The sequence below is a fragment of the Aquarana catesbeiana genome, linkage group LG01, assembly GCF_042186555.1.
Source record: "Aquarana catesbeiana isolate 2022-GZ linkage group LG01, ASM4218655v1, whole genome shotgun sequence".
Taxonomy (NCBI): Eukaryota; Metazoa; Chordata; class Amphibia; order Anura; family Ranidae; genus Aquarana; species Aquarana catesbeiana.
In genome coordinates this window covers 274,402,216-274,427,539 of record NC_133324.1, presented here as the reverse complement: position 1 = coordinate 274,427,539, position 25,324 = coordinate 274,402,216, and the positions used below count along the sequence as shown (strand labels likewise).

At 44.0% G+C, this 25,324-nt stretch overlaps 1 protein-coding gene across 2 annotated transcripts in view; it reads left to right on the top strand.

Annotated features, from left to right (window-relative positions):
- Nucleotides 1-25,324, top strand: part of LOC141141095 (catechol O-methyltransferase-like) — a 61,670-nt gene extending 36,346 nt beyond the window's left edge. For both annotated transcript variants that reach the window (XM_073628814.1, XM_073628808.1), the window contains exons 4-5: nucleotides 18,745-18,876; nucleotides 24,180-25,324. In XM_073628814.1, the coding sequence (XP_073484915.1) occupies nucleotides 18,745-18,876; nucleotides 24,180-24,359 (312 nt within the window). In that variant the 3' untranslated portion in view covers nucleotides 24,360-25,324. The remainder of the gene's footprint in view (nucleotides 1-18,744; nucleotides 18,877-24,179) is intronic.

Sequence of the window (25,324 nt, the reverse complement as noted above, 5' to 3'; positions counted from 1 at the left end):
GCCAAGCATAGTTGCCTTGGTCAATCAATAGATCAGTTGATTCCACTCTTATTCTGGAATTGCTGCACTTCTCTTTTCTGCCACTAGATGGCCGGGCATCTGGTGGCATTAGATAAGACAAGGGCATTGCAAGGACAGATTAGGAATAGATGGGGTGTCTCAGCCAATGGACAGGGATCTTCTTGGGTCTCTTGGCCTGCTGGGAGAGCCTATTTATTTGGGTGAGGTCAGGTGATCGGGGTTTGGTGCCACCTGGACGGCTGTCTGGGTGGACGTGTGTTGTATTGCTCTGGGCTGCTAGGCCAGATCCTGAGGCCTATCCCGGGGACATCTGGCTGCTAGGCTGTCTGAGGGCCTATCCAGAAGCATGAGAGCAGCGCTCACAGTCTGCGGCTTGCAGTCCAACCAAAGTGATGGTTCTGCCGGCTGGAGAACCTATTGTGGTCGGAGGTAGAAGGGAAGCTGTCACCACTAAGGGACCATCCACCTTGTTACCAGGGACCACCATGAGTAGCTGAAGCAAGTATCTGAGCAGTATTTCCACCAACCGGGGACGGTGAAGATTTAGGAAACTTCAGCAGGTGTCAAGCCAGGGACCCATCCAGCAGAGGTGATGGTTGCAGAGCAGTCTTGTGTTCCAAGCCAGGGACTGAGCAGGCCAGTGGGGTTGATGCTTGAGGAGTATCTGTGAGTGCCCAGCTAGGGACCCAGCAGGGATGCGGGGGTGACGCCTGAGGAAGATACTCAGTGAGAAGATTGGAGGAGCTCAGTAGATCCAGTGGCAGTGGAAAAGCGGGTCTAAGTGATAGACTGGGACCTTTCCCTGCATGGCTGTCCACTAGGCATGAGCCCGCGGTTCGAGTCGAACGTAAGTGCAAGTTGTGCAATTTCTCCCACTTAAAAAGATGAGGGGCCTGTAATTGTCATCATAGGTATACCTCAACTATGAGAGACAAAATGTGGAAACAAATCCAGACAATCACATTGTCTGATTTTTGAAAGAATTTATTTGCAAATTATGGTGGAAAATAAGTATTTGGTCAATATCAAAAGTTCATCTCAGTACTTTGTTATATATCCTTTGTTGACAATGACAGAGGTCAAACGTTTTCTGTAAGTCTTCACAAATTTGTCACACACTGTTGCTGGTATGTTGGCCCATTCCTCCATGCAGATCTCCTCTAGAGCAGTGATGTTTTGGGGCTGTCGCTGGGCAACAAGGACTTTGAACTCCCTCCAAATGTTTTCAATGGGGTTGAGATCTGGAGACTGGCTCGGCCACTCCAGGACCTTGAAATGCTTCTTTTGCCCGGACCGTGTGTTTGGGATCATTGTCATGCTGAAAGACCCAGCCACTTTTCATCTTTAGTGCCCTTGCTGATGGGAGAAGGTTTGCACTCAAAGCTCTCTGCAGGCCATTCACTAGGTCCCCCCGTGTGGTTCTGGGATTTTTGCTCACCGTTCTTGTGATCATTTTGACCCCATGTGGTGAGATCTTGCATGGAGCCCCAGATTGAGGGAGATTATCAGTGGTCTTGTATGCCTTCCATTTTCTAATTACAGGGGGTCCCCTAGTTACAAACATCCGACTTACAAACGACTCCTACTTACAAACGGAGGGAGACAACAGGAAGTGAGAGCAAATCTACCCCTAGGAAGGGAAATTCAGTCCTGTAAGAGCTATTATGGGGAAAAGGTCCTCCACTGATGCTTTATCACCAATCCTTGTTTCCACAACAACCCAAAATTTTCAAAATCCAATTGTCATTGGGACAGAAAGGGAGGTGAAATCTTCTGAACAGGGGCATACACAGCAAAACAAATGTTACAGGGGTGTTAACCCTTCCCTATGCTATCCAAAAAGCTTAAAAATAGTTTTTTTGTCTGGAGCTACACTTAAAAAATGTACCTGTTCCGACTTACAAACAGATTCAACTTAAGAACAAACCTACAGTCCCTAACTTGTTTGTAACCCGGGGACCCCCTGTATTGCTCCCACAGTTGATTTCTTCACACCAAGCTGTTTGCCTATTGCAGATTCAGTCTTCCCAGCCTGGTGCAGGGCTACAATTTAAACAGAAAAAGAAACGGTTTTGTTTCTACAGCTCTTTGGTCTTCACCATAGTGGAGTTTGGAGTGTGACTGTTTGAGGTTGTGGACAGGTATCTTTTATACTGATAACAAGTTCAAACAGGTGCCATTAATACAGGTAATGAGTGGAGGACAGAGGAGCCTCTTAAAGAAGAAGATACAGGTCTGTGAGAGACAAATCTTGCTTGTTTGTAGGTGACCAAATACTTATTTTTCACCATAATTTGCAAATAAATTCTTTCAAAAATCAGACAATGTGATTGTCTGTCTGGATTTGTTTCAACATTTTGGCTCTCATAGTTGAGGTATACCTATGATGACAATTACAGGCCTCTCATCTTTTTAAGTGGGAGAACTTGCACAATTGGTGGCTGACTAAATACTTTTTTGCCCCACTGTATATATATATATATATATATATGTATGTGTGTATATATATATATATATATATATATATATATATATATATATATATATATATATATATATATATATATATATATAGTATCTCGCAAAAGTGAGTACACTCCTCACATTTTTGTAAATTTTATTATCTTTTGATGTGACAACATTGAAGAAATGACACTTTGCTACAATGTAATGTAGTGAGTGTATAGCTTGTATAACAGTGTAAATTTGCTGTCCCCTCAAAATAACTCAACACACATCCGTTAATGTCTAAACCGCTGGCAACAAAAGTAAATACACCCCTAAGTTAAAAATATCCAAATTGGGCCCAAAGTGTCGATATTTTGTGTGGCCACCATTGTTTTCCAGCACTGCCTTAACCTTCTTGGGCATGGAGTTCACCAGGGCTTCACAGGTTGCCACTGGAGTCCTCTCCGACTCCTCCATGCGACATCACCTTGCGCTTCTACACCTTCCCTTTGAGGATGCCCCACAGATGCTCAATAGGGTTTAGGTCTGGAGACAGGCTTGGCCAGTCCATCACCTTTACCCTCAGCTTCTTTAGCAAGGCAGTGGTCGTTTTGGAGGTGTGTTTGGGTTGTTATGTTGGAATACTGCCCTGCGGCCCAGTCTCCAAAAGGAAGGGGATCATGCTCTGCTTCAGTATGTCACAGTACATGTTGATACAGTTCCCTCAGTGAACTGTAGCTCCCCAGTGCCGGCAGCACTCATGCAGCCCCAGACCATGACACTCCCACCACCATGCTTGACTGTAGGCAAGACACACTTGTCTTTGTACTCTTCACCTGGTTGCCGCCACACACGCTTGAAACCATCTGAACCAAATAAGTTTATCTTGGTCTTATCAGACCACAGGACATGGTTCCAGAGTAATCCATGTCCTTAGTCTGCTTCAGCAAACTGTTTGCGGGCATCATCTTTAGAAGTGGTGATGACAGCCATGCAGACCAGTTTGATGCAGTGTGCGGCGTATGGTCTGAGCACTGACAGGCTGACCCCCCCACCTCTTCAATCACTGCAGCAATGCTGGCAGCACTCCTAAATCTATTTCCCAAAGACAACCTCCTGATGTGACGCTGAGAACATGCACTAAACTTCTTTGGTCCACCATGGCGAAGCCTGTTCTGAGTTGAACCTGTCCTGTTAAACCACTGTATGGTCTTGGTCACCGTGCTGCATTTCAGTTTCAGGGTCTTGGCAATCTTCTTTATAGCCTAGGCCATTTTTATGTAGAGCAACAATTTTTTTTTTCAGATCCTCAGAGTTCTTTGCCATGAGGTGCCATGTTGAACTTCCAGTGACCAGTATGAGAGAGTGAGAGTGATATGGCTAATTAGGCCCAATTTAAGCATTTTGACTTGGAGGTGTACTCGCTTTTGTTGCGAGCGGCTTAGACATTTATGGCTGTGTGATGAGTTATTTTGAGGGGACAGCAAATTTACACTGTTATGCAAGCTGTACACTCACTACTTTACATTGTAGCAAATTGTCATTTCTTCAGTGTTGTCACGTGAAAAGATATACAAAAATATTTACAAAAATGTCGGGGTGTACTCACTTTTGTGAGATACTGTATGTGTATGTGTGTGTATCGATGGCCATATCATGTAATTCTACCTTCTTTATGAGTGCCCTTTGCTCAATACTTAATAGAGCAAGTTCTTTTCCGTAATATAATCAATAATCCTAGAGTAATTATTTTAGCTTTCTCCTCATATCTATTCCCCACCCTGTCAATGAAGGGAACCAGGCCCAGGCCTGGTCTCCCTTAGTAAACAATTCTCTTTTCATTTTATGCCTAAGGGTATCTTGGATACATACTGGCCTCAAGTAGGTGGTCTTCCTTATTGTTACCCATTACTCCCATAATTGGGACTAAAGAGGCCAAACAACACCATCCTTGGACATGGAGAGGGACCCAAGGATAACATCCCCTCCTACAACACACATACAGTTCCTTGCAAAAGTATTCACCCCCCTTGGCTTTTTGCCTATTTTGTAACAGTCTTTAGTTCAATGTTTTTTTGGTCTGAATTATATGCGATGGAGTTGGTGAAGTAAAATTAGAAAAATATATACGTAAAACTATTTTTCAGAAATAAAAAACTGATCATTGGCATGTGCGTATGTATTCACCCCCTTTGTTATGAAGCCCATAAAAAGCTCTGGTGCAACAAATTACCTTCAGAAGTCATATAATTAGTGAAATGATGTCCACCTGTGTGCAATCTAAGTGTCACATGATCTGTCATTACATATACACACCTTTTTTGAAAGGGCCCCAGAGGCTGTAACACCTAAGCAAGAGGCACCACTAACCAAACGCTACCATGAAGACCAAGGAACTCTCCAAACAAGTAAGGGACAATGTTGTTGAGAAGGTACAAGTCAGGGTTAGGTTATAAAAAAAATATCCAAATCTTTGATGATCCCTAGGAGCACCATCAAATCTATCATAACCAAATGGAAAGAACATGCGCAACAGCAAACCTGCCAAGAGATGGCCGCACACCAAAACTCATGGTCCGGACAAGGAGGGCTTTAATCAGAGAGGCAGCACGGAGACCCAAGGTAACCTTGGAGGACCTGCAGAGTTCCACAGCAGAGACTGGAGTATCTGTACATAGGACGACAATAAGCTATACGCTCCATAGAGTTGGGCTTTATGGCAGAGTGGCCAGAAGAAAGCCATTATTTTCAGCAAAAAACAAAATGGCATGTTTTGAGCTCGCGAAAAGGCATGTGGGAGACTCCCAAAATGTATGGAGGAAGGTGCTCTGGTCTGATGAGACTAAAATTGAACTTTTTTGCCATCAAAGAAAATGCTATGTCTGGCGCAAACCCATCACATCACCCAAAGAACACCATCCCCACAGTGAAATATGGTGGAGGCAGCATCATGCTGTGGGGATGTTTTTCAGTAGTTGGAACTGGGAAACTGGTCAGAGTTGAGGGAAAGATGGATGGTGTTAAATACAGGTTATATTCTTGAGCAAAACCTGTACCACTCTGTGTGTGATTTGAGGCTAGGACGGAGGTTCACCTTCCAGCAGGACAATGACCCCAAACACACTGCTAAAGCAACACTTGAGTGGTTTAAGAGGGAAACGTGTAAATGTGTTAGAATGGCCTAGTCAAAGCCCAGACCTCAATCCAATAGAAAATCTGTTGTCAGACTTAAAGATTGCTGTTCACAAGCGCAAACCATCCAACTTGAAGGAGCTGGAGCAGTTTTGCAAGGAGGAATGGGCAAAAATCCCAGTGGCAAGATGTGACACGCTCATAGAGACTTCTCCAAAGCGACTTTGAGCTGTGATAGCCGCAAAAGGTGGCTCTACAAAGTATTGACTTTAGGGGGGTGAATAGTTATGTACATTGACTTTTTCTGTTATTTTGTCCTATTTGTTGTTTGCTTCACAATAAAAAAAAACATCTTCAAAGTTGTGGGCATGTTCTGTAAATTAAATGATGCAAATCCTCAAACAATCCATGTTAATTCCAGGTTGTGAGGCAACAAAACACGAAAAATGCCAAGCGGGTGAATACTTTTGCAAGGGACAGTAGATATTTTTGTCCTAGTGCAAATGTTTTCTCAGCGATAAGCCTGTGAGTGTACTTGTCCTGTGCTGGGATTGTGAATTGGTGTAGTATAGCACTTACATTATCAGGGAGGGAAGAAAAGTTAAAAAAGGTATTTTTTAAATCAGGATCAGATATATGGAACAGTGAACAGGCAGAGTTTCCCTTAGGTTTACATGTGGAAATGTTGAATATTGACCTACTGCATGTAGAGGGGTTAGTCTGTGTGTCATTTCCTAAATTGAAACACCAGTCAGGGAAATGACTTCTACCAGTTATTGGAAAAGTAACGGTGTTGTTTTCATATAAACTTGATATGTTGGTTAAAACAATGGGAGGAGTTTCATTTAAAAAAAGGGTGATATTTTAAACCTACAGCCATAAGGGGAATACGTGCTGTACCAGGATGCAATTTACTACATATCCAACATTTCTCAAAACCTGATTTTTGTGCATATGCATATTTGAACTTCATCAGTAACATTTTATCATGGAATGTGGTTAACCCTTCCCCTATCTCATTTTCTCCCAATGATTCTCTTTTTGACCTGTTACATGTGTCATGTATAGGTTGTGCTCCACATATGCCTTTTTGTGGCACCCAAGTCCTCTGGGTGATATATACAGTTAGTTATGATCCATGTGGGTAGGAACACAATCAAAGTGATCAAGAATAGGAGGCACAAGGCCTTCCCAGAAGTCTGTGGTGAAATAAGCAGGGTCATCTTTTTCAGAGTCTTGACCACGTGCTTCACTCACTATTCGAGGATTTTCACTGCTTACTTCACCTCCTTTGTCTTTAGTCTTCCTCTTGGGGGTTTAGTTCACCTTTTTCACGTGACTGGTATGAATCCAGGCCTGTTGTCCCTCTGTCAGAATAGCTGTGCGGGTAACTGCGATCACTGTGGTTGGGGGTCCGAAGGGATACTCCTGTTTCTCGGTGCGGTTCGGCATTTCTGGTGAAAGTAATAGCATTTGTATGATCGCTTGTGGTGTAGCTGCTGCTTCTTTAGCTGTTTTGTCTGCAAGGGCATTTCCCTTGGCTATGTCATCCTGCTGACCTGTGTGTGCTTTACAGTGCAAAATAGCAATGGATTTTGGTAGTTGTATGGCTTCCAACAAGCTTGTGACAAGTGTGGAATGTGAAATTGACTTACTATCTGCTGCTGTATAGCCCCTTCTTTGCCATATGATCCCAAAATCGTGCACTACCCCGAAAGCGTATTTTGAGTCAGTGTATATGTTTACATTTTGTCCTTCAAAAAGCTGACAAGCTCTTGCGAGGGCTATTGGCTCTGCAGCTTGTGCTGATTTTAATGGGACAGAGTTTGCTTCCAGTATTTTATCTGGCAACTGTACAACAGCATACCCAGCATGGTATGTTTATCATTTGGTCTTGAACAAGACCCATCCACAAAGAGATTCTGTGCTCCAGGGAGAGCAGTTGAAGACATGTCTGGTCTGCGGGATGTGTCTTGGTGGATGAGGTCCATGCATTCATGTTGAGGCACTAACTCATCTTCCTCACCTTTCAAGCCTGCCAAGGCATTCAGGATTGGAGCTGGGCCAGAAGTGGGAGAGGCATATTTCATCCCAAATTTTGGGTTAGAAAGTAAAATTACTTCATAACCGCTCAGCCTCTGGGCTGACATGTGCTGGGTATGGATAGTTTTTAGTAGTATGGATACATTGAGTGGTGTGTAGGGTGGTGGCATGTCCTAGAGTGAATGAAGGAGCCATTTCCACCACCATCGCACAGGATGCCAGAGCTCTGAGACACGCCGGCATGCCCTGTATCGGCATAGGCACCACCCTTGAAAAAAAATGAAATAGGGCGGAGTTTGCCCCCATTCTTCTGCGCTAGGACCCCCGCCATTGTTTTACAGTTGTCCCTGGCAAATGCGTGAAACATCTTGCCATATTCAGTTAATCCAAAACCAGGGGCTGTGACCATTGCAATTTTAAGATACACAAAAGCATTGTACATTTCATCGTTCCATTGCACACAATCTGGCATGTCAGTGCCTGTGGCTTGTCTCAGGAGATTATCATAGTAGCAACAATCAGGTAACCATTGGCGGCAGTAACCAATCATACCAAGAAAGGACAGCATGTCCTTAGTGAGTGGGCGGGGCAGACCCATGAGAGCCGCAGCTCTCTTATGACTGATTTTTCCTTTATCCTTTGGAGAGTACAAAGCCAAGGTATTCAACAGTCTCCTGACACCATTGTAGCTTTTTCTTAGAAACCTTGTGACCATTATCTGCTAACCAATGTAACAGATCTAAACCCATCCTCCTTGCATGCAACCTGGCTTGGACTACACAACAAAAATCATCAACATATTGGAGTAGGACGGAACCATGCCAGGGTGTCCAGGACTGCAGAGTTGCCTGGAGGACCACTGAATAGACTACAGGGGAGTCTACATAGCCCTGGGGCATGCAACACCAGGTCATCTGGCGATTTTTTTTTTTTTTTTTTTTTTTTAAACAAATACAGGATTGGCTGTGTCTCCTCATCCACAGGAACACTAAAAAATTAGTTTGTTAAATCAATCACAGAAAAATACTCTGCATCGGATGGTATGGATGTAAGGAGTGATGTCACATCAGGCACTATAGGCGCAATGGGCACCACCAGGTTATTTATAGCTCGAAGGTCTTGAACAAACCTATAACTGCCATCCGGCTTTTAAATTGGGTTGATGGGTTTGTTGTAGAGGGATACAACTTCTTTTAGAATGCCTTTTAAGAAGTGTTCTACCATAGGGGCAATGCCTTCCTCTTTTTCTTTTGACAATGGATACTGTTTGTGGTAAACGGGTTGTGCCCATTCCTTGAGAGTGGCCTTATATGGGGTACAGGATATGAGCCCTACATCTAGAGCGCTCTCTGACCAAACTTTGTCAGAATCACTGGGAAGTCTTGTGTCTGTCTCCTGTACTTCAGTATTTAGCATTATGGGCCATATGGGGACCTTTTTAGAATGAGCAATTGCACCTCCCTGATTAGTTATCTCTATTCTAATCCCCAATTTACCTAGTAGGTCTCTCCCCAAAAGATTGACAGGGTAGTTTGGTATTATTCTGTATTAGAACTGTGGTGCAACAACACTGATCCGCCTTCTACATTTACTACTAGGAGGGGAGGGGTTTGGAAAGTTTTGGTGAGTATCCAATTAATTCCCATCGAAGGCTCAGCATTAGTTGTCTCTCCTCTGTAATAATCCTCACTCGGGGTCAATTTAGTCACGCCTGAATCGAGAAGGAAAAGAATTAGCTTTCCTTGGACATGCAAAGTCACTATTGGTTGTTCATCAAAGGAGCGAGAGACCAGGGGGAATGCTGGGATACTACCTTCTGGGCAGCTTCATTGCTGTTGTGGTTTAGGCTGAGTCCATGGGATGGGGTATTTCACTCCCTGATTTGGCTGAGGGTTCTGTATCTGGGCAGGGGCTTGACTATTTTGTTGTTGGTCAAAAGGTTCATATGGGCATTGATTTTTCCAGTGGCCCTCCTGACACAGTTGAAACAACTGGTTCTGGTCTGTTTAGTTCCTTGAAAATCCTCTTCCTCTGCTTCTACCTCTTCCTCTTCCCCACTTCCCAACATTATCTTGGGGAGGCACTTGTTGCAGCCCCACTTTGATAATGGGCACTCACTGGTTTGTCCCTCATATCAAAACATCCGTATTGTCCGTTTTTAGGTAGAAGATTACATATCTCTTTGTTCGCTGTAGCCCACCAGAATGCCTTCCTTTTGCTGTATTGATAGTCCTATTTCCAGTGCTAGCACATCGTCATGTGCAAAGCTCCTTTTATCAACAATCCTCTTCAAGTGATCTTCTCACCAATATCTTAAATGCTCACAAGATAGTGAGAGCCCTTCTGTATAATGGCATTGTTGCCAACATTCTCCAAAAATATTTGGGGACACTTTTTTGCCTGTAGGCGGAGTATTTTAATTAGGGGTGGGGCAGTTGTTTTAGGCGCGGCCTAGCAGGATTTTAAAAATGTGACGCGCGAAGGCAAAAATGGGTGTGGTACACTAAATAATGAGTGTGTCTTAAAGGGGTGTGGTTAAATAGAGTGTGAGATAACTTGCATAGTGAAGGATGAGGTAAAATGTAGGGAAAGAAAAGAGAGAAAGAGGGATGGAGGGGGAAAGAAAGGGGAATAGAGAGAGAGAGGAATGGAGGGCCTAGGCTATCCTCTGAGACAATTCTGAAGGACTACAAGTCCCAGCAAATGTAATTTCCTGTCAGCAGTTAGACTAGAAGTATTACAGGAACACAGTCCGTTGCCTACCTAGATTGGGTATGCTGGCAGTTTTCTTGGTGTTGCTTTTAAGCTTGGAAAAACCCATGGCCGAATGATGACCTGGCTTTACGGATGCCAAAGACCTCCTCATCCCCTTCCGTGCTGTGGCTGCTGTGTCTGGGGGGGGGGGGGGGGGAGAGAAAGAGACTCTGCTGCATACAGGTTCGGCTATACTTTGTTCTTCACAGATTTCAGTACTGTTCACCTCACCAGACAGTAACGCGGCTCCACAGCAGCTCCATGCACACGGCCGATAATGGTGCCAGCGCATCCGTTGGATGGGACAGAAAGGCCAGACAGAGCACCCATTGGCTGGGATGTGCTGCAGCCCGCCTCCTGATACCTCCTCAGCCAGTAGCTGACTCAAGTTGTCTGCTACATCCCTCCCTCTCTCTCCGACTACCAGCCCACTCAGCTTACTATGTGGGCAGCTCAGGATGGCACTGGGGGACGGTGGAGCGATTCGACCTTTGTTATGGGGGACCAGACACCCTCGCCCAGTCCGGCTCCTGCCCAGGACAAAGCCTGTTTTCTGGGATTCTGGCTGGCCAAATCGTGACTGTTGGCAACTATGTAACGGGTCAAATTACACTTATGCTCAACAAAAATCCAGTGTCACTCTCCCCCCCCCTCCCCCCCCCCCCCACTGCTTTTCACACCTTCCGTTCAATAATTCTTCATGGACATATGAAAACAAAAATCACCATAGCAAGATATTATCAAACCAAAATTGTGCTCCCCACAGATTATTTATCATCAGTCTTCCACCACCAGGTATCCTCTCCATGCAGTGGAACCTTACCAGAGCCTTGCGATCACAATCTGTCTAGAACACACCCATTCTCCACTCTACTATTCTCTTATACTTTCTCCAATCCACCTCATAAAAAAGAGCTTCCAATAGTGTAGTATGTTTAAGCAAAAAACATATATGTATTTTCCAATATGCTTACATATACAAGAGAACCATTAACACATCCATTCAAAGATGGCCACACCACAACTTCCTGTTCTTGTGACATACTATCAGATCCTATGATGACCTTACTTCCTTGACGTGTTTGATCCCATTGGACTTTATCAAGAGGAAGTGACACCCTCCAAAAAGTTGCTTATATACCTCACTACTGCACATACTAATTTGCACTTCTTATCTTCAACAATAAACATATTGCATGCACAAAAATATATTATTTATTGCATGAGCATATTCTGATTGCCATTTACAAAATTTACCATACCAAAATTTCTTATTGCAAAACCCATAATTAAAACCATCATCACGCTTATAGGGGCCATCTTGTGATCAAGGTGTCCGTTTAAGAAGCAGTGATCAGCGGTGATCCCGAGGATCGCCGCTGATCACAGTCCATAAACCGTTTATGAAACAGTGATAATTGGGGGAGAACATGTTTGAACTTGTTCTCCCGCCGATTATCTCTACACATGGAGAACCCTCATGAATGACACAGTAACGGCCAGTTTATGAAGCGGTGATCTCACCGCTTCACTGGCGATCTGAGTCAGAATTCACACTCCTAGGTTCACCAGCTCAGAGGTGGTGAATCGGGGAGTGAAGAGGAAATCTCGGGGGATCTGAGGGGGAAGGAGAAAGATTTTTAACTTCCTTATGCCTCGTTCAGACCCCCCAACACTGTAAGCATGTCCCCCTGTCATATTTATGTATATACATATATACATATAATGTGTATATGTGTGTGTGTGTATATATATATATATATATATATATATATATATATATATATGTGTGTATATACATGTATATATAATATAGGGGGACTCATTATTTTATTAACATTAATCCACGCCGTCTGTCCCTGTATTGAGCGGTGATAATTTATCACTGCTTAATAAACTGACATCTTGGTGTTTCGGTGAATTTCTGGTGCTGTAATCTCATAAAGTCTCATGAGATTCCAGTATCAGGGGCCGTTCTCCACTTTTAGAAGCGTTTGTAGATCGCTTCACTCCTCAGAAGGTGAAGCGATCTACAAAGCTTCATAAACTGGCACACAGAGGAGAAAGATCTTCACTGTGAATGCCGGAGAATGAAGCAGTGAATAGATTTCACTGCTTCATAAACGGACACCCAAAGCAGGTAATAGAGAATTCATACGTGCAATATAAATAGAAAAACCTATGCAGCATAATGTGCCATCTAGTGTTTAAAACCTATTATTTCATCTAAGATACAATTGATAGCAAATATAATAATAATAAAAATATAAAAAATAAAATTATCATTATTTGTTTAGCATCATCTCCAGCTTCAACTTCTACAGCAGGTGGATCGAATTGTTCAGCTTTGTGATTGCAAATCTGCCATCTTTCAGCAGCTTGGATTCAGCACTTGCCAGCTTGTAGTATTTTGTTTATTGGCTGGGCCCATAACCTGTTGGTGATGTCATAGTTGCCAACAGTCCCGATTTTCCCGGGACAATCCCGATTTTGGGACCCTCGTCCCGATTGGAGGCTGTCCCGAATTGGGATTTTCCATAAGGAAAATCGGGAATGTTGTTTTTTTTTAATTTTTGGAGCAGCTGGCTCTAGCAAAATGGCGGCCAGCGCTGCCGCTCGATCTTCCCCCTAGTGTTAGGTCAGTGGAGAGAGGAAGGGGGCTCGATCCGTGCAGCCAATGAATCGGCTTCTTTAGCTGCACGGCCCCTCCCCTCTCCACTGAAAACACGGTGCCCCCGTGTCTTGCCGAAAAGTTCCCCAGCTTGGCTATTTCAGCCAGCTCATACTGCACAAGCGCTGCGCCTGCGCAGTACAGGGGGTCCTTACTTGCCGAGGGGGAACTTTCTCGGCAGAACACCGGCCGCTCCTAGACGAGGGGAGGGTCTGCACTTAGGGGGGCTGCACTAATTGAGGGGGGCTGCACTAATTGAGGGGGGGGCTGCACTAATTGAGGGGGGCTGCACTAATTGAGGGGGGGCTGCACTAATTGAGGGGGGGGCTGCACTAATTGAGGGGGGGCTGCACTAATTGAGGGGGGGCTGCACTAATTGAGGGGGGGGCTGCACTAATTGAGGGGGGGGCTGCACTAATAGAGGGGGGGGCTGCACTAATAGAGGGGGGGTCTGCACTAATAGAGGGGGGGTCTGCACTGAGGGGGGCGCTGCACTAATTTAGGGGGGCTGCACTGAGGTGGGGTCTGCACTAATAGAGGGGGGCTGCACTAATAGAGGGGGGGCTGCACTGAGGGGGTTCTGCACTAATAGAGGGGGGGCTGTACTGAGGGGGGTCTGCACTAATAGAGAGGGTCTGCACTAATAGAGGGGGGGTCTGCACTAATAGAGGGGGGGTCTGCACTGATGGAGGGGATCTGCACTGATGGAGGGGGTCTGCACTGAGGGGGTCTGCACTGAGGGGGTCTATACTCACTCTGCTGGGGGCACCTGATGCGAGGACAGACTCTGCCGGGGGGCACCTGATGCAAGGACAGACTCTGCCGGGGGCACCTGATGCAAGGTCAGACTCTGCTGGTGGCAGGCGACGTGGCTAGTGACACACTCAGGGATTATGGTGAGTTGAATGATTTAATTTTATATTACAATGTAATAATAGAAATAATGCGCTTCAATCATCCTGACACCATAACAACCCTGGTGGCGGGATGATTGAAGCGTTAACACTAGGTGTTTGGAGTATCTTTATCTGCTGATTGTTAAACTTTCTAGAATACACATATTTTTATTGTGTAGGATCTGGGGCTGCTGTCCCGTCATTCCGCTCTCCCCCTTTCCCTCTCCCTCTCCCCCTTTCCCTCTCCCTCTCCCCCTTTCCCTCTCCATCCCTCATTCATCTCAGACTCTAACCACACCCTCTTGAGCCACGCCCATTTAAGCCACTCCCACTATTTCACGTAAGCCACGCCCATTTTTTGCAGCGGCGTGTTTCGGGCGACGCACTTGTATTTTTTTGCTAAGCCACGCCTACAAACAAATGCCCCACCCCCTAATTATTGTACGGCTCCGCCTACAGCCAAAAAAGTGTCCCACATATTTTTTGCAATGTTGGCAACTATGTGATGTGTTATGATGAGGCACTGAGATGTTGAGGATTGTAGAATTCAGCTTTACATGCATAGGAGAACAGCATACATGTAGGAGAACAGCATTACAGGTATTACAGATGAGGAAGTGTCATTAGCCATCAAAGCTTTGAAACCGTGTAAAAGACCGGGACCTGATGGGTTTTCGGCAACTAATTATAGACAATTCTTATCCATTTTGACTCCTATGTTAACAAGCGCCTTCAACTCTCTGCTGAAGGGACACTCATTTAGATCTGAGACACTAATATCCATAATCTCCATGTTACGCAAACCTCGATCTGACCGTTTCTCTTGGACAAACTATCGCCCCAGCTCTCTCCTGAATCTCGACATTAAGCTGTTAGCCAAAATCATAGTAACACCTTTGAATACCATCATAGGCTAACAAATCTATCGCAATCAGACAGGATTTGTCCCCATTCGTCAAGCCGGCGACAATGTTAGATGCGCCCTCCTCCTATCTCACGCTGCCAAAACTAGACGCATCCCAACATGCTTTCTATCTCTAGACATTAGGAAAGTCACTTGGCCATACTTACAATACACTCTTCAACGCTGGGGTTTTGGGTGTCATTTCCTAACATGGGTCTCCTCCCTCTATAATATCCCGTGGGCATACATCAAGTACGCCGGCTATAAATCCACAATGTTTGATATTTGGAGAGGCACCAGGCAGGGCTGTCCCTTCTCCCCTTTGTTGTTCACCTTACTCATTGAACCTCTGGTGCAACTGATCAGATCGGATCCTGATGTTAGAGAGATAGAACTCGGTGGACACCAACACAAAGTATGCCTGTTTGCGGACAACATACTAATTTTCCTATCTTATCCCCACACCTCTGCCCCTAACCTGCTTTCACTATTAGAGAGCTTTGCCCACATCTCCGGCCTACATGTTAACCCAAAAAAATCGAATGTGCTTAACATCCCCCCGTCTCCCTCGGAACTCCAAAATGCCAATACTTCGCTGCCATTTGGGTGTCCCATCAACTTCCATACTTGGGTGCATAGGCGTTGCCAGGGGGTGGCTATCGAGGCTGGAGCCCCGAATCTGGAGCCCATAGCCCCAAGTCTCAGCAGGTCGCGGCTGCGGCAGGCGGCATTGGAGGTGGAGGAGAGAGACGAGCAGAGATGACATCATCTCTCTCCGCCCGCCCATCACCACTCTTCCGCCCTCACAGCTGGGCCATTTCAATGTGGGAGCGATGTGCAGCGGGGAGCAGAGAGATGACATCATCTCTCACTGCCCGCCACACATCAGCACTCTTCCGCCCTCACAGCGCGGGCCTCTTAAATTTCGGAGGTGCGGCGGGGAGCAGAGAGATTACATCATCTCACTGCCCACCCTGCATCTCCGCTCTCCTGCCCTCACTAAATGGACCAGTGCTGCCAGCCTGCCACCAATGCAGCGACAATGCACATTTGGTGGCACTGGCTGGCATGGCAAGTGACCCACATCTAGTGGCAGGTGACAATCTGCTAATGGTGGCAGGTGACGTGGCAAGTGGCAATCTGCAAATGGTGGCAAGTGACGTGGCAAGTTAAATCTGCAAATGGTGGCAAGTGACAATCTGCAAATGGTGGCCGGTGACAAGACAAGTGATGTGGCAAGTGACAATCTGCAAATGGTGGCAGGTGATGTGGCAAGTGACAATCCACATCTAGTGGCAGGTGACGGTGGCAAGTTAAAAAGCTGCATCTGGTTACAGGCGATGGTGGCAAGTGACATGATGCATCTGGTGGCAGGAGATGTGGCAAGTGACACGCCCAGGGCTCCCACTGATTCTGCATTATGGTGAGTTGAAACACTTCATTATATATTAGAATGTTACAATAGAAACAATGCGCTTTGATGACCCTGACACCATATCAACCATGGTGCCATAATGTTTGAAACACTAACACCAGCCTTCCTTTGCCCGCAAAAAATTGCTTACCACCCGGGGGGGGATTTATGCTGGGAGGGGGAGATGGGGGAGGATTTATGCTGGGAGAGGGGGGATTTATGCTGGGAGGGGGAGATGGGGGAGGATTTATGCTGGGAGAGGGAGATGGGGGAGGATTTGTGATGAGAGGGGGGATTTATGCTGGGAGGGGGAGATGGGGGGATATATGCTGTGAGAGAGAGAGATAGGAGAGGATTTGTGCTGAGATGAGGATTTATGCGGGGAGGGAGAGCTGGGGGAAGATTTGTGCTAAGAGGGGGGATTTGTGCTCGGAGGAAGAGATGGGGGAAGATTTGTGCTAAGAGGGGGGATTTGTGCTGGGAAAGGGGAGATTGAGGCAAGGGTTTGTGCTGAGAAGGGGGATTTGTACTGGAAGGGGTTATATGAGGGTGAGGATTTGTGCTAAAAGGGGGTATTTTTGCTGCTAGGGAGAGATGGAGGGGTCGGGGGTCTGGCTTTAACAGGAAAGGTGGGTCGTATTTAAATTAGGGGGTGCATTCATTTAGTTAGGCCTAGGGCAGCACAAAACCTAAATACACCACTGCAAGCATATATAAACACACAGTCGCTAGTATATCACTGCAGTGCCATCTATAGTTCAGAGTGCACAGTACATGCTGTTGCGCTTCCAACATGTGTCAGAGGAGGCAGGTAGTGGAAGACTTCCTCTGGCAGCTGCTGTGTTTATAAATGACAGCAGTGATCAGGTGAGATTCCCGTGCTAATAGAGGCCTGGATGAGGTCCAGCAGCCCAGGAGGACCAGCAGAACAGAAGGTCTTCCACCCAACACTTCTCATCTCATCCCTTGGGTTCTGACTCCAGCGCCCTGCCCCCCAATTCCTGCACATCCACTTCCAGATTTCCATCCGGATGGGGTCAGCCTGAGCTGCAGATTTTGTTTTTTAAGCTATTTTTGGGGTGCTTTGTAGTATTGTTCACTGTCTCACGCTAATGTATATACCCTTTCCCGCAACACCTTATTTTGTATGCTATATTGCACCATCCCTGTTGTGTGCTTCCTCATTCCATATGCAATGTTGTGCATTTTCTGTTAAACACTCCCCCATTCTGTATGCAATGCTGTACATTCCCTATGCCACCGAGACTTATTTTGAATGCTATTCTGTATATTCCCTATTCAACATGCCCTCTTTTAAATCTCCATGCTGTAGGTTCCCTGTGCCTGATTGCCCTATTCCATATCTGTGCTGTGCATTTCCTATCCCAAAACACCTAATTCTGTACACCATGCTGTACGTTCCCTATTCCACAATGCTTATATTTTCTATTCTGCAACACCTCATTCCATATACCATGCTCTATGTTCCATATTCTACACCATCTCACCTTGAATATCATGCTCTACTTTCCCTATTGTATGCCATCTCATTCTGCACACCATGCTGTACGTTCCTTATTCTACACTGCTTCATTCTGTATGCCATGCTGTACATTCCCTATTCCACATTGCCTCTTTTAGAATGTCATGTTGTACATTTTATATTCTATACTGCCAAATTCTGTACAATGTGCTGTAAATTCTCTTTTCTGCATGGTTTAACTCTGTGCACGATGCTATACGTTCCCCATTTCACTCTGCCTCATTCTGCATGTTGTGCTTTACAAAGGTCTGTCCGGATCACCACCAAGGACCAAGAGCTTTTGCTCTGCAGATTTAATATAATGTAATATTGCAGCTTACCAGTCCTTAGATGTGTTGGCAGAAATGTTGTCATTGTCATGTCCTGTTGGTTGAACTGGAGGCAGAAAACCATCTTATCTTCCTTGTTTAAACAACCAATCCCACCAATTCTCATGTAATGGAGATGAACAAAGGCAGACATGTTTGAAGTCCAGCCTAGTGTGACAACCATGGTTGCCACTACAGATAAAATAAAGGTGCAAAGTAGCCATGCAGAGACAGCAAAGAGTGGTCTGCAGAATTACCAGGTGAAAATAAAGCCTAAAACATAAAACTAAAGCAGGGACTCGTAAAGCAGCAAGTTATTACGTTTTTTTGGTTTACACACACTTTAATAAAAGGAGTAGACTGTTCACTTTGTTAAATCTGGTAAATACACTTCAATGTAAAAACTTCAGTGGTAAATGTTTATTGGCCTTCTTTACATCTATACTATAATTTATGCTGTCTACCCCATGTGTTGTCACAGATATCCGTTGCTCATGTTATCCACATTTACTGTTGTTTATACAATGATACTCCTTGCACTTGTGTTTTTCTGATGATGAGAAACAGATGCTAACCAATTGGCTGTAACTGTCAATCTTTATTTCTCCAGATAGAGATAATAGAAGGATCCACAGAGAAGATCATTCCAAGATTGAGAGTGGACTATGGTGTGGAGCATGCAGACTTTGTGTTTATTGATCATTTTAAGGAAAGATACCTTGTGGACACCAAATTGCTTGAAGTAAGTAACTTCATCAAGGCTGCTGAAGAATTATCTAGGAAAGCATTTGATGGAATTTGAGTTGCAATGGGGTACATGGGCCAAGTGTTGCTCGTATTCAAATTCTGACTAATTTCAGACTAGGCGTTCTTCCAGGATGCAATTCATTTACTATTCCGTTCACAAATTTAGCACTGGTGTGTGTTAGGGCTGTTTCAGACAGGTAATGAGTCCCTTTTCTGTGTCTGCATCCACCTCCGAGCTGCATGCAAGCAGCCCATAGAAGTAAATGCAGACACAGTAGCAGCACAGACAGTTACAGGTCAAAGCTTGACATGCAGGCAGGAGTGGGTTCATGGATCCAAATGTAGACACTGTGCATTCAGATGCCACACACAGCTTGCAGGTCTGAATGAGCCCATAAAATACAGGTTTCACTTTGCACACGTATTACATGATGTAAAGTTTCCTAAGATGAAGCTGACCTTACAGTTCTCACACTAGTTGGGTTTCAGCAGCAAAACAACTTAAAATTGAAATGCAATAAAAGTGAATTTTTGTGCCAAGCCTTTTAAGAAATCTGTTCTGCTCCAGGTCAAAGCAGTATCATTCACATATACTGTGTATGTATGTGTGTGTGTATATTACCATTAATCACTTCAGTTCTTGTACCTGTATACACCCACACCCCCCCTTCCCCCATGTATTATAGCAATTTTATATTTCTGCTATGAGCCTGTTTTTTCTGCAATAATAATAATACTCTGCAACTTAGGGTCATAACTCATAAGGCTAACTAAAGTGAAACTAAACCCTCCTATCATTTTCAGCCATCTTGGCCTCTGTTTGATCTTCAACTAACACCAGCCATTTGATGGTTTGACAGTTTGGTTGAGAACACAACCAATGTGACAGTTACATTCCCGGCATACCAGGAATGTAACTGTTTTTTGAAACCATTAAATCGATGGGTTTAGTTCCACTTTAACCACTTAAAGTGGAGTTCCACCCCCCCAAAAAAAATTAGTAAAGTGCTTTTAAAAAAAAAAAAAATTTGGAGAATTTTTTTTTTTTTTTTACTCACCTCTAAATGCCTGTTGCTAGGGGGTCCCTTGTAGTCTGCCTCCTTCGGTGCATGGGCTCCTGACGTCACTTCCCTCTGCGCAGGAAGGGAGATCACCTCTCCACCCTCCCTCATGTCAATCATCTGGGACACGTGACCGGTCACATATGTGGGTGCGACTTGCGTATGCGTTCACTTCTGTGCGTGAGTTCGGAGGGACGGGGCACTTTACATTTTTTTTTTTTTTTTTTTTTTATTTTTACACTGTCCCTTTTTTTTATTTTATCACTTTTATTCCTATTACAAGGAATGTAAACAACCCTTGTAATAGAAATAAGCAGGACAGGGCCTCTTTAATGTGAGATCTGGGGTCAAAAAGACCTCAGATCTCACATTTACACTTAAAAACAATAAAAAATAAGACCAGATGGCGGAAGTGACGTTTGACGTCGCTCCGGTCCTCCAAGGGCATAGAGTCGAGTGGGGGCCATCTTGCCCTCACTCGACTTCCTGCCCATCTGTACAAGGGATTGGATCATTTCCGCCACTACCGATCTCTCCGGTAAGTGGCAGAAATGACCGGGAAGAGGCAGGAGGGGGCACCTCTCCCGCCGCCCATAAAAGTGTGGCGAAGCCACCTCTGGGACCATTTTTATATTAAAGCAGACATCCCGCAGTTTAAAGATATACCGGGGTTATGGCAGCTATTTGCTGCCATACCAACGGTGTATAAGTAGCGAAGTATTTACATGGTGGGCGGTCCGGAAGTGGTTAAATGGGAACAAATTTTTTTTAAAAGTGGTTGTAAAGCCTAATTATGGAGGATTCCCTTACTGACCTCTTAAAATACTAAAAAAAGCAACAAAAAAAATCCTAAAAAAGCTCCCACTCTGTCGCATACTTTTTTTCCGAACCTGGATGGACTCAGAGTAGGTGTGGGTAAACTGACAGAAGTCAGTTTTACCTTAGCCAGCCCTTAAAGATGTATGGAGCCTGTGTCAAAAGGCCCTTAAAGCTCCATGCACCCTAGCGTTTTTTGAGCCGATGAAAAACGTTGATCATAGCGTTTTTGTGCCAGTTTGTAGTATCGTTTTAGTAGCTTCAAGGAGTGATTAGGAGCGTTAGTTTTACAGTACATGAAGGGCAAAAAAAAGCTCTAAAAAACTGTTGAGTGTTTTATTAGCGTTTAGAGGCATTTAGGAGCGTTCAGCGTTTTTTTTTTTTTTCTGCTGGAAAAATGCTCCAAAAAAAAAAAACTCAACAAAAACAATTTTTTTTTTCTGCTCCTAGACACTGAAGCTCAAAAATTTGCTAATAGCCTAAAGTAGTGTGCATGGACACATAGGTGTATCCTATTTAGCTTCTAGGAGCAGAAGAAAAATGCTAAAAACAGCTTCTAGGATCTTAGGGCTCATGCACACTGCAGCTCAAAGAAGCTTGCTCCTACAGGCTTTTGAGCTTTTTTGAGCTCTCGTTTTTTCTGCCTGGAAACTCCCCTCCATGTTAGCCGATGTTTCCATGCACACTATGGCTTTTTCAGGCGTTTACAAGCATGTGCACTTGAAGGCAAAAAAGAAACCCCCACCAAACTAGCATTTTTTTTAGAAGAGTTTTCAAGCAGAAAAGACGCCCAAGAGTGCTAAAATGTGCGAAAAAGCGCAAAGAAGCTCAAACACACCAAAAAAAAATTAGTAAAATAATATAAGACGAGGGTTTGTGAAAAAAATGCTTCTGCTCAAAGGAGCTCAAGGAAGCTCAAAAAAAATAAATGAAAATAATAATAATTAAATAAAAACTCAGATGCCTGTAAATACAGCTGCAGTGTGCATGAGCCCTTAAACGCCAGGGTGCATGGAGCTTCAGAGATCTGTCAGCAAACCAGATGCAATGGGGGTTATTTACGAAAGGCAAATCCACTTTGCACTGCAAGTGCACTTGTAAGTGCAGTCGCTCTAAATCTAAGGGGTAGATCTGAAATGAGTGGAAGCTCTGCTGATTTTATCATCCAATCGTGTGCAAGCTAAAATGCTGTTTTTTTATTTTCCTTGCATGTCCCTCTCGGATCAACAGCGACTTTACTTCCAAGTGCACTTGCAGTGCAAAGTGGATTTTACTTTAGTAAATAACCCCCCATGCTGCAAGTCTCCTCTCCCAGCCGCTATATTGTAACATTTGATTTGCAACCCTTCCAATTTGAAAAGGCTTCTTAGTATTTACTTGCAAGTTGGGGCCCATTCACACCAGAAACTGCAAGTAACTGCATGTTTTCTCCTTGCACCTATGCATGCATTTAATGCGTGTGTTACAAGCATTTGACACGCATTTACAAGCAGTTGACACGTGTATTTCTATCTGCATTTGTCCAGTGAGGTCACTCTCTTCTTTCTTTCCATGGGCTTCCATGTGCACTGTGATGTGTTGCAGTGTGTTTGCATGCTTTCTTGCACGTTTGCGGTGCAGAAAAATGCAGCATGTTGTACTTTGCTGCACTGCAATGGTGTGAACAATGCTCATAAGATAGCATGGATTTTGAACTGTCTATGCAGTTAGAGTGCAGTCCAAAATGCATCCAACTGCGTTAGGTGTAAAACGTCCCTAAAGCCAGTCTCATGCTGCTTTTCCAAAGCTACAATCACCCCAATCTTTTTCCATCTGCTTTCCTGCCCAGTGCTCACAGCAGTGGTGTCTCCCTCCAACTGCTTCCAGGTCTGCAGGTAACTCGCAGCTTCTTCTAGGATTAACTCTTCACACTGCAGACACACCTTCCTCTGTCTTCACACAGTTCTCTGTGCTTGTAATTTCTCTATCGCTTGCATAGGTATCAGAACTAGGATTTCAATCTCCTCAGCCAAGTGAAACTCAGAAGTAAGAAATAACACCTTGAAGGTAATTTAGAGGTTCAATCCAATACTGTGCAGATCTTGACAACAGTTAACATCCAGATACTGTAGGTCAAAAGATCATATTGTGATTGAATCCAGCAATACACATGAGTAGAAAAAGAAAAAACTGTGCTAGACTTATTAAATCATAGAACCAACAAAGGCAGCAACTCAAATGTGGGATACACACAAATTAGACAAAGAAAATGGAGGAGAGCTGCGCCAATCACAATATGTAAATTAACATTGGTAAAAACGGTAATCCATAAATTCAATCCTTCAATGACACCACAGTGACTTCACACATTGAAAAGAGTGCCCGGCCACCGTATAAAAGGCCTGCTTACCAAATAGCAAGCAAAAAGGGGTGTTTGGCTGTAACCCAGCCACGGCCTTTAGCTTGCAAGGATGACTGTTGGACACACAGGAACTGGACCTTGTTGCTGGCAACCCCCTAGGCGCCTCCCAAATTCGTAGCCGTACTTGAGGTGTACTCAAGTAATAGAGTTTGACCATTAATTAAAAGAAAAAAGGGTATTATTTCAATGGGGTGCCCCAGTGAAAACGTCACCTATGACGAAACGCGTCTGGGAGGGCACGCACTAATGTCACCATGCTGTTCGAGAGGAAGACGGGCTCCTGTGTTTGCCGGCCAGGATTTGTTTTTATGCAATTTCTACTTTTTTTATATGTAAGTGCAATACTACTCTTTTTTTCTTTTAATAAACGGTCAAACTGTATTACGCTGTGGTCAGTCTTTGTTCTTTCTGAGCCCATCCTGAGTACACATATGAATAGGATGGTGGCTGAAACATTATGATCATAGCCACACTGGAAGGGTGACTGTCTGTGCCCAAGAGCGGTCATTCACAGGTGATCACTGTTTGAGGCATTACATGGGAGAGGCCACGAATAGCTCTGGGAACAGTTAGCCTCACATTGTTTTCAATGGGCCTTCCACCTGCAGCTGATCGCAGGGAACCCTGCTGGGTCTCCCGCATCTAATTTGCAAGTGTGAATGGGGCCTATTCTGAGCTATGTCAGCACATTAGGACCGCCCTTACTTTTTACCTCCTATATTGAGGACCTTTGTAACTGATGTGCTCAGAGCACATCACTTACCATGCCGAGTTTCTGAAGGTCTACTTTGATGCAGCTTGGTTCACATAATACATATTAGGCCTTAGCAAGCTGCTGTGTGTACTACAGGTTAATTTTTAATTTATAATTTTAACATAAAAGGCCTGCCTGTGTGTGTTTATGCAATTTTCAGTGTTGTTGGTATCACCTTGTTTTTTTTTATTATAATGGTAAATAATTGAAACCTGGAATGTTTGTAGCTACTTTAGATGGGTAACTGTCTTCTTCACTCTCTGCAGGACTCCAGTTTACTCAAGAAAGGGTCAGTGCTATTAGCAGACAATGTTGTGTGTCCTGGTGCTCCAGACTTTCTAAAATATGTAAGGACAAGTGGTCGCTATGACTGTACCAACTACCCGTCTCACGTAGAATACTCGCATAAGCCAGATGCTTTGGAAAAAGCTGTATTTAGGGGATAGTAAACATCCATGCAACGGAACCGGTTAACAAAAAGCATCCTAAATACTCTACAGTAAAATGTTGAAGGAATGGAACATTGGACAAAAGTATTTGACACAGCTGTTATCTGAAAGTACTGTACAATTTTAAAGGTTTGCACAAATATGGGGAACTAAGGTCAAGCACAACGGAAATTAATTTTGTAAAACAGAAGGGATATCTAAACCCAGAAACAAGAATTGAATATATTGCAGCATACCAGTCCCTAGATGGGGTGGTTGTTTTTTTTTTTGTTTTTTTTTAATCTGTTAATCCTGAGGCTTTGCTTATTTTTTCATTGCATCTATGGAAGTCACATGGTTATCACACAAGCTGGACTTCAAACACGTCTACCTTTTGTTCCTGTTCATTACATGGTGGATTGATGGAACTAATAGTTTAGATAAGAAGGATGGGGATTTTGTGTTTTTCACCTACCCAGGAAGTAACAAGAGAACTGTATTACTGGCAAGACCAAAAGGTAGTTTCTGTACTTGCTAAAAAAAAAAGTGTTCTTGGCCAGAAAAAAAGAAAACGAATGCAGCCATGGCATCTATGAAATGGTAATCTGTAATATTATATTACACTTTTGTTTTTGGGTATAGATATACTTTAAAAGCAGTGGATGTTCAGTAATGTCAGCCAAACACTTAAATCATCTCTTGATTATACAATATCTTTGATTGTTTCAAATGATCTGATTTCTTTAACACAAAAAATAGCATTACTCTGTTGAAAAATGATTGTTCGTTGAATAAATTGCACATCTAATGAAAGCTACTAAATTCACTATGGAAAAATAATTTCTCTTTTTAGTCCATTGTAACATTGTGTATAGTATGTGGCCAATACAATATATGACCAATGTATCTGATCCTATTACACTTCAAAATAAATGATGAACACGTTGACCAGTTATGTAATTAAAGCCTGAACCCTAAATGTT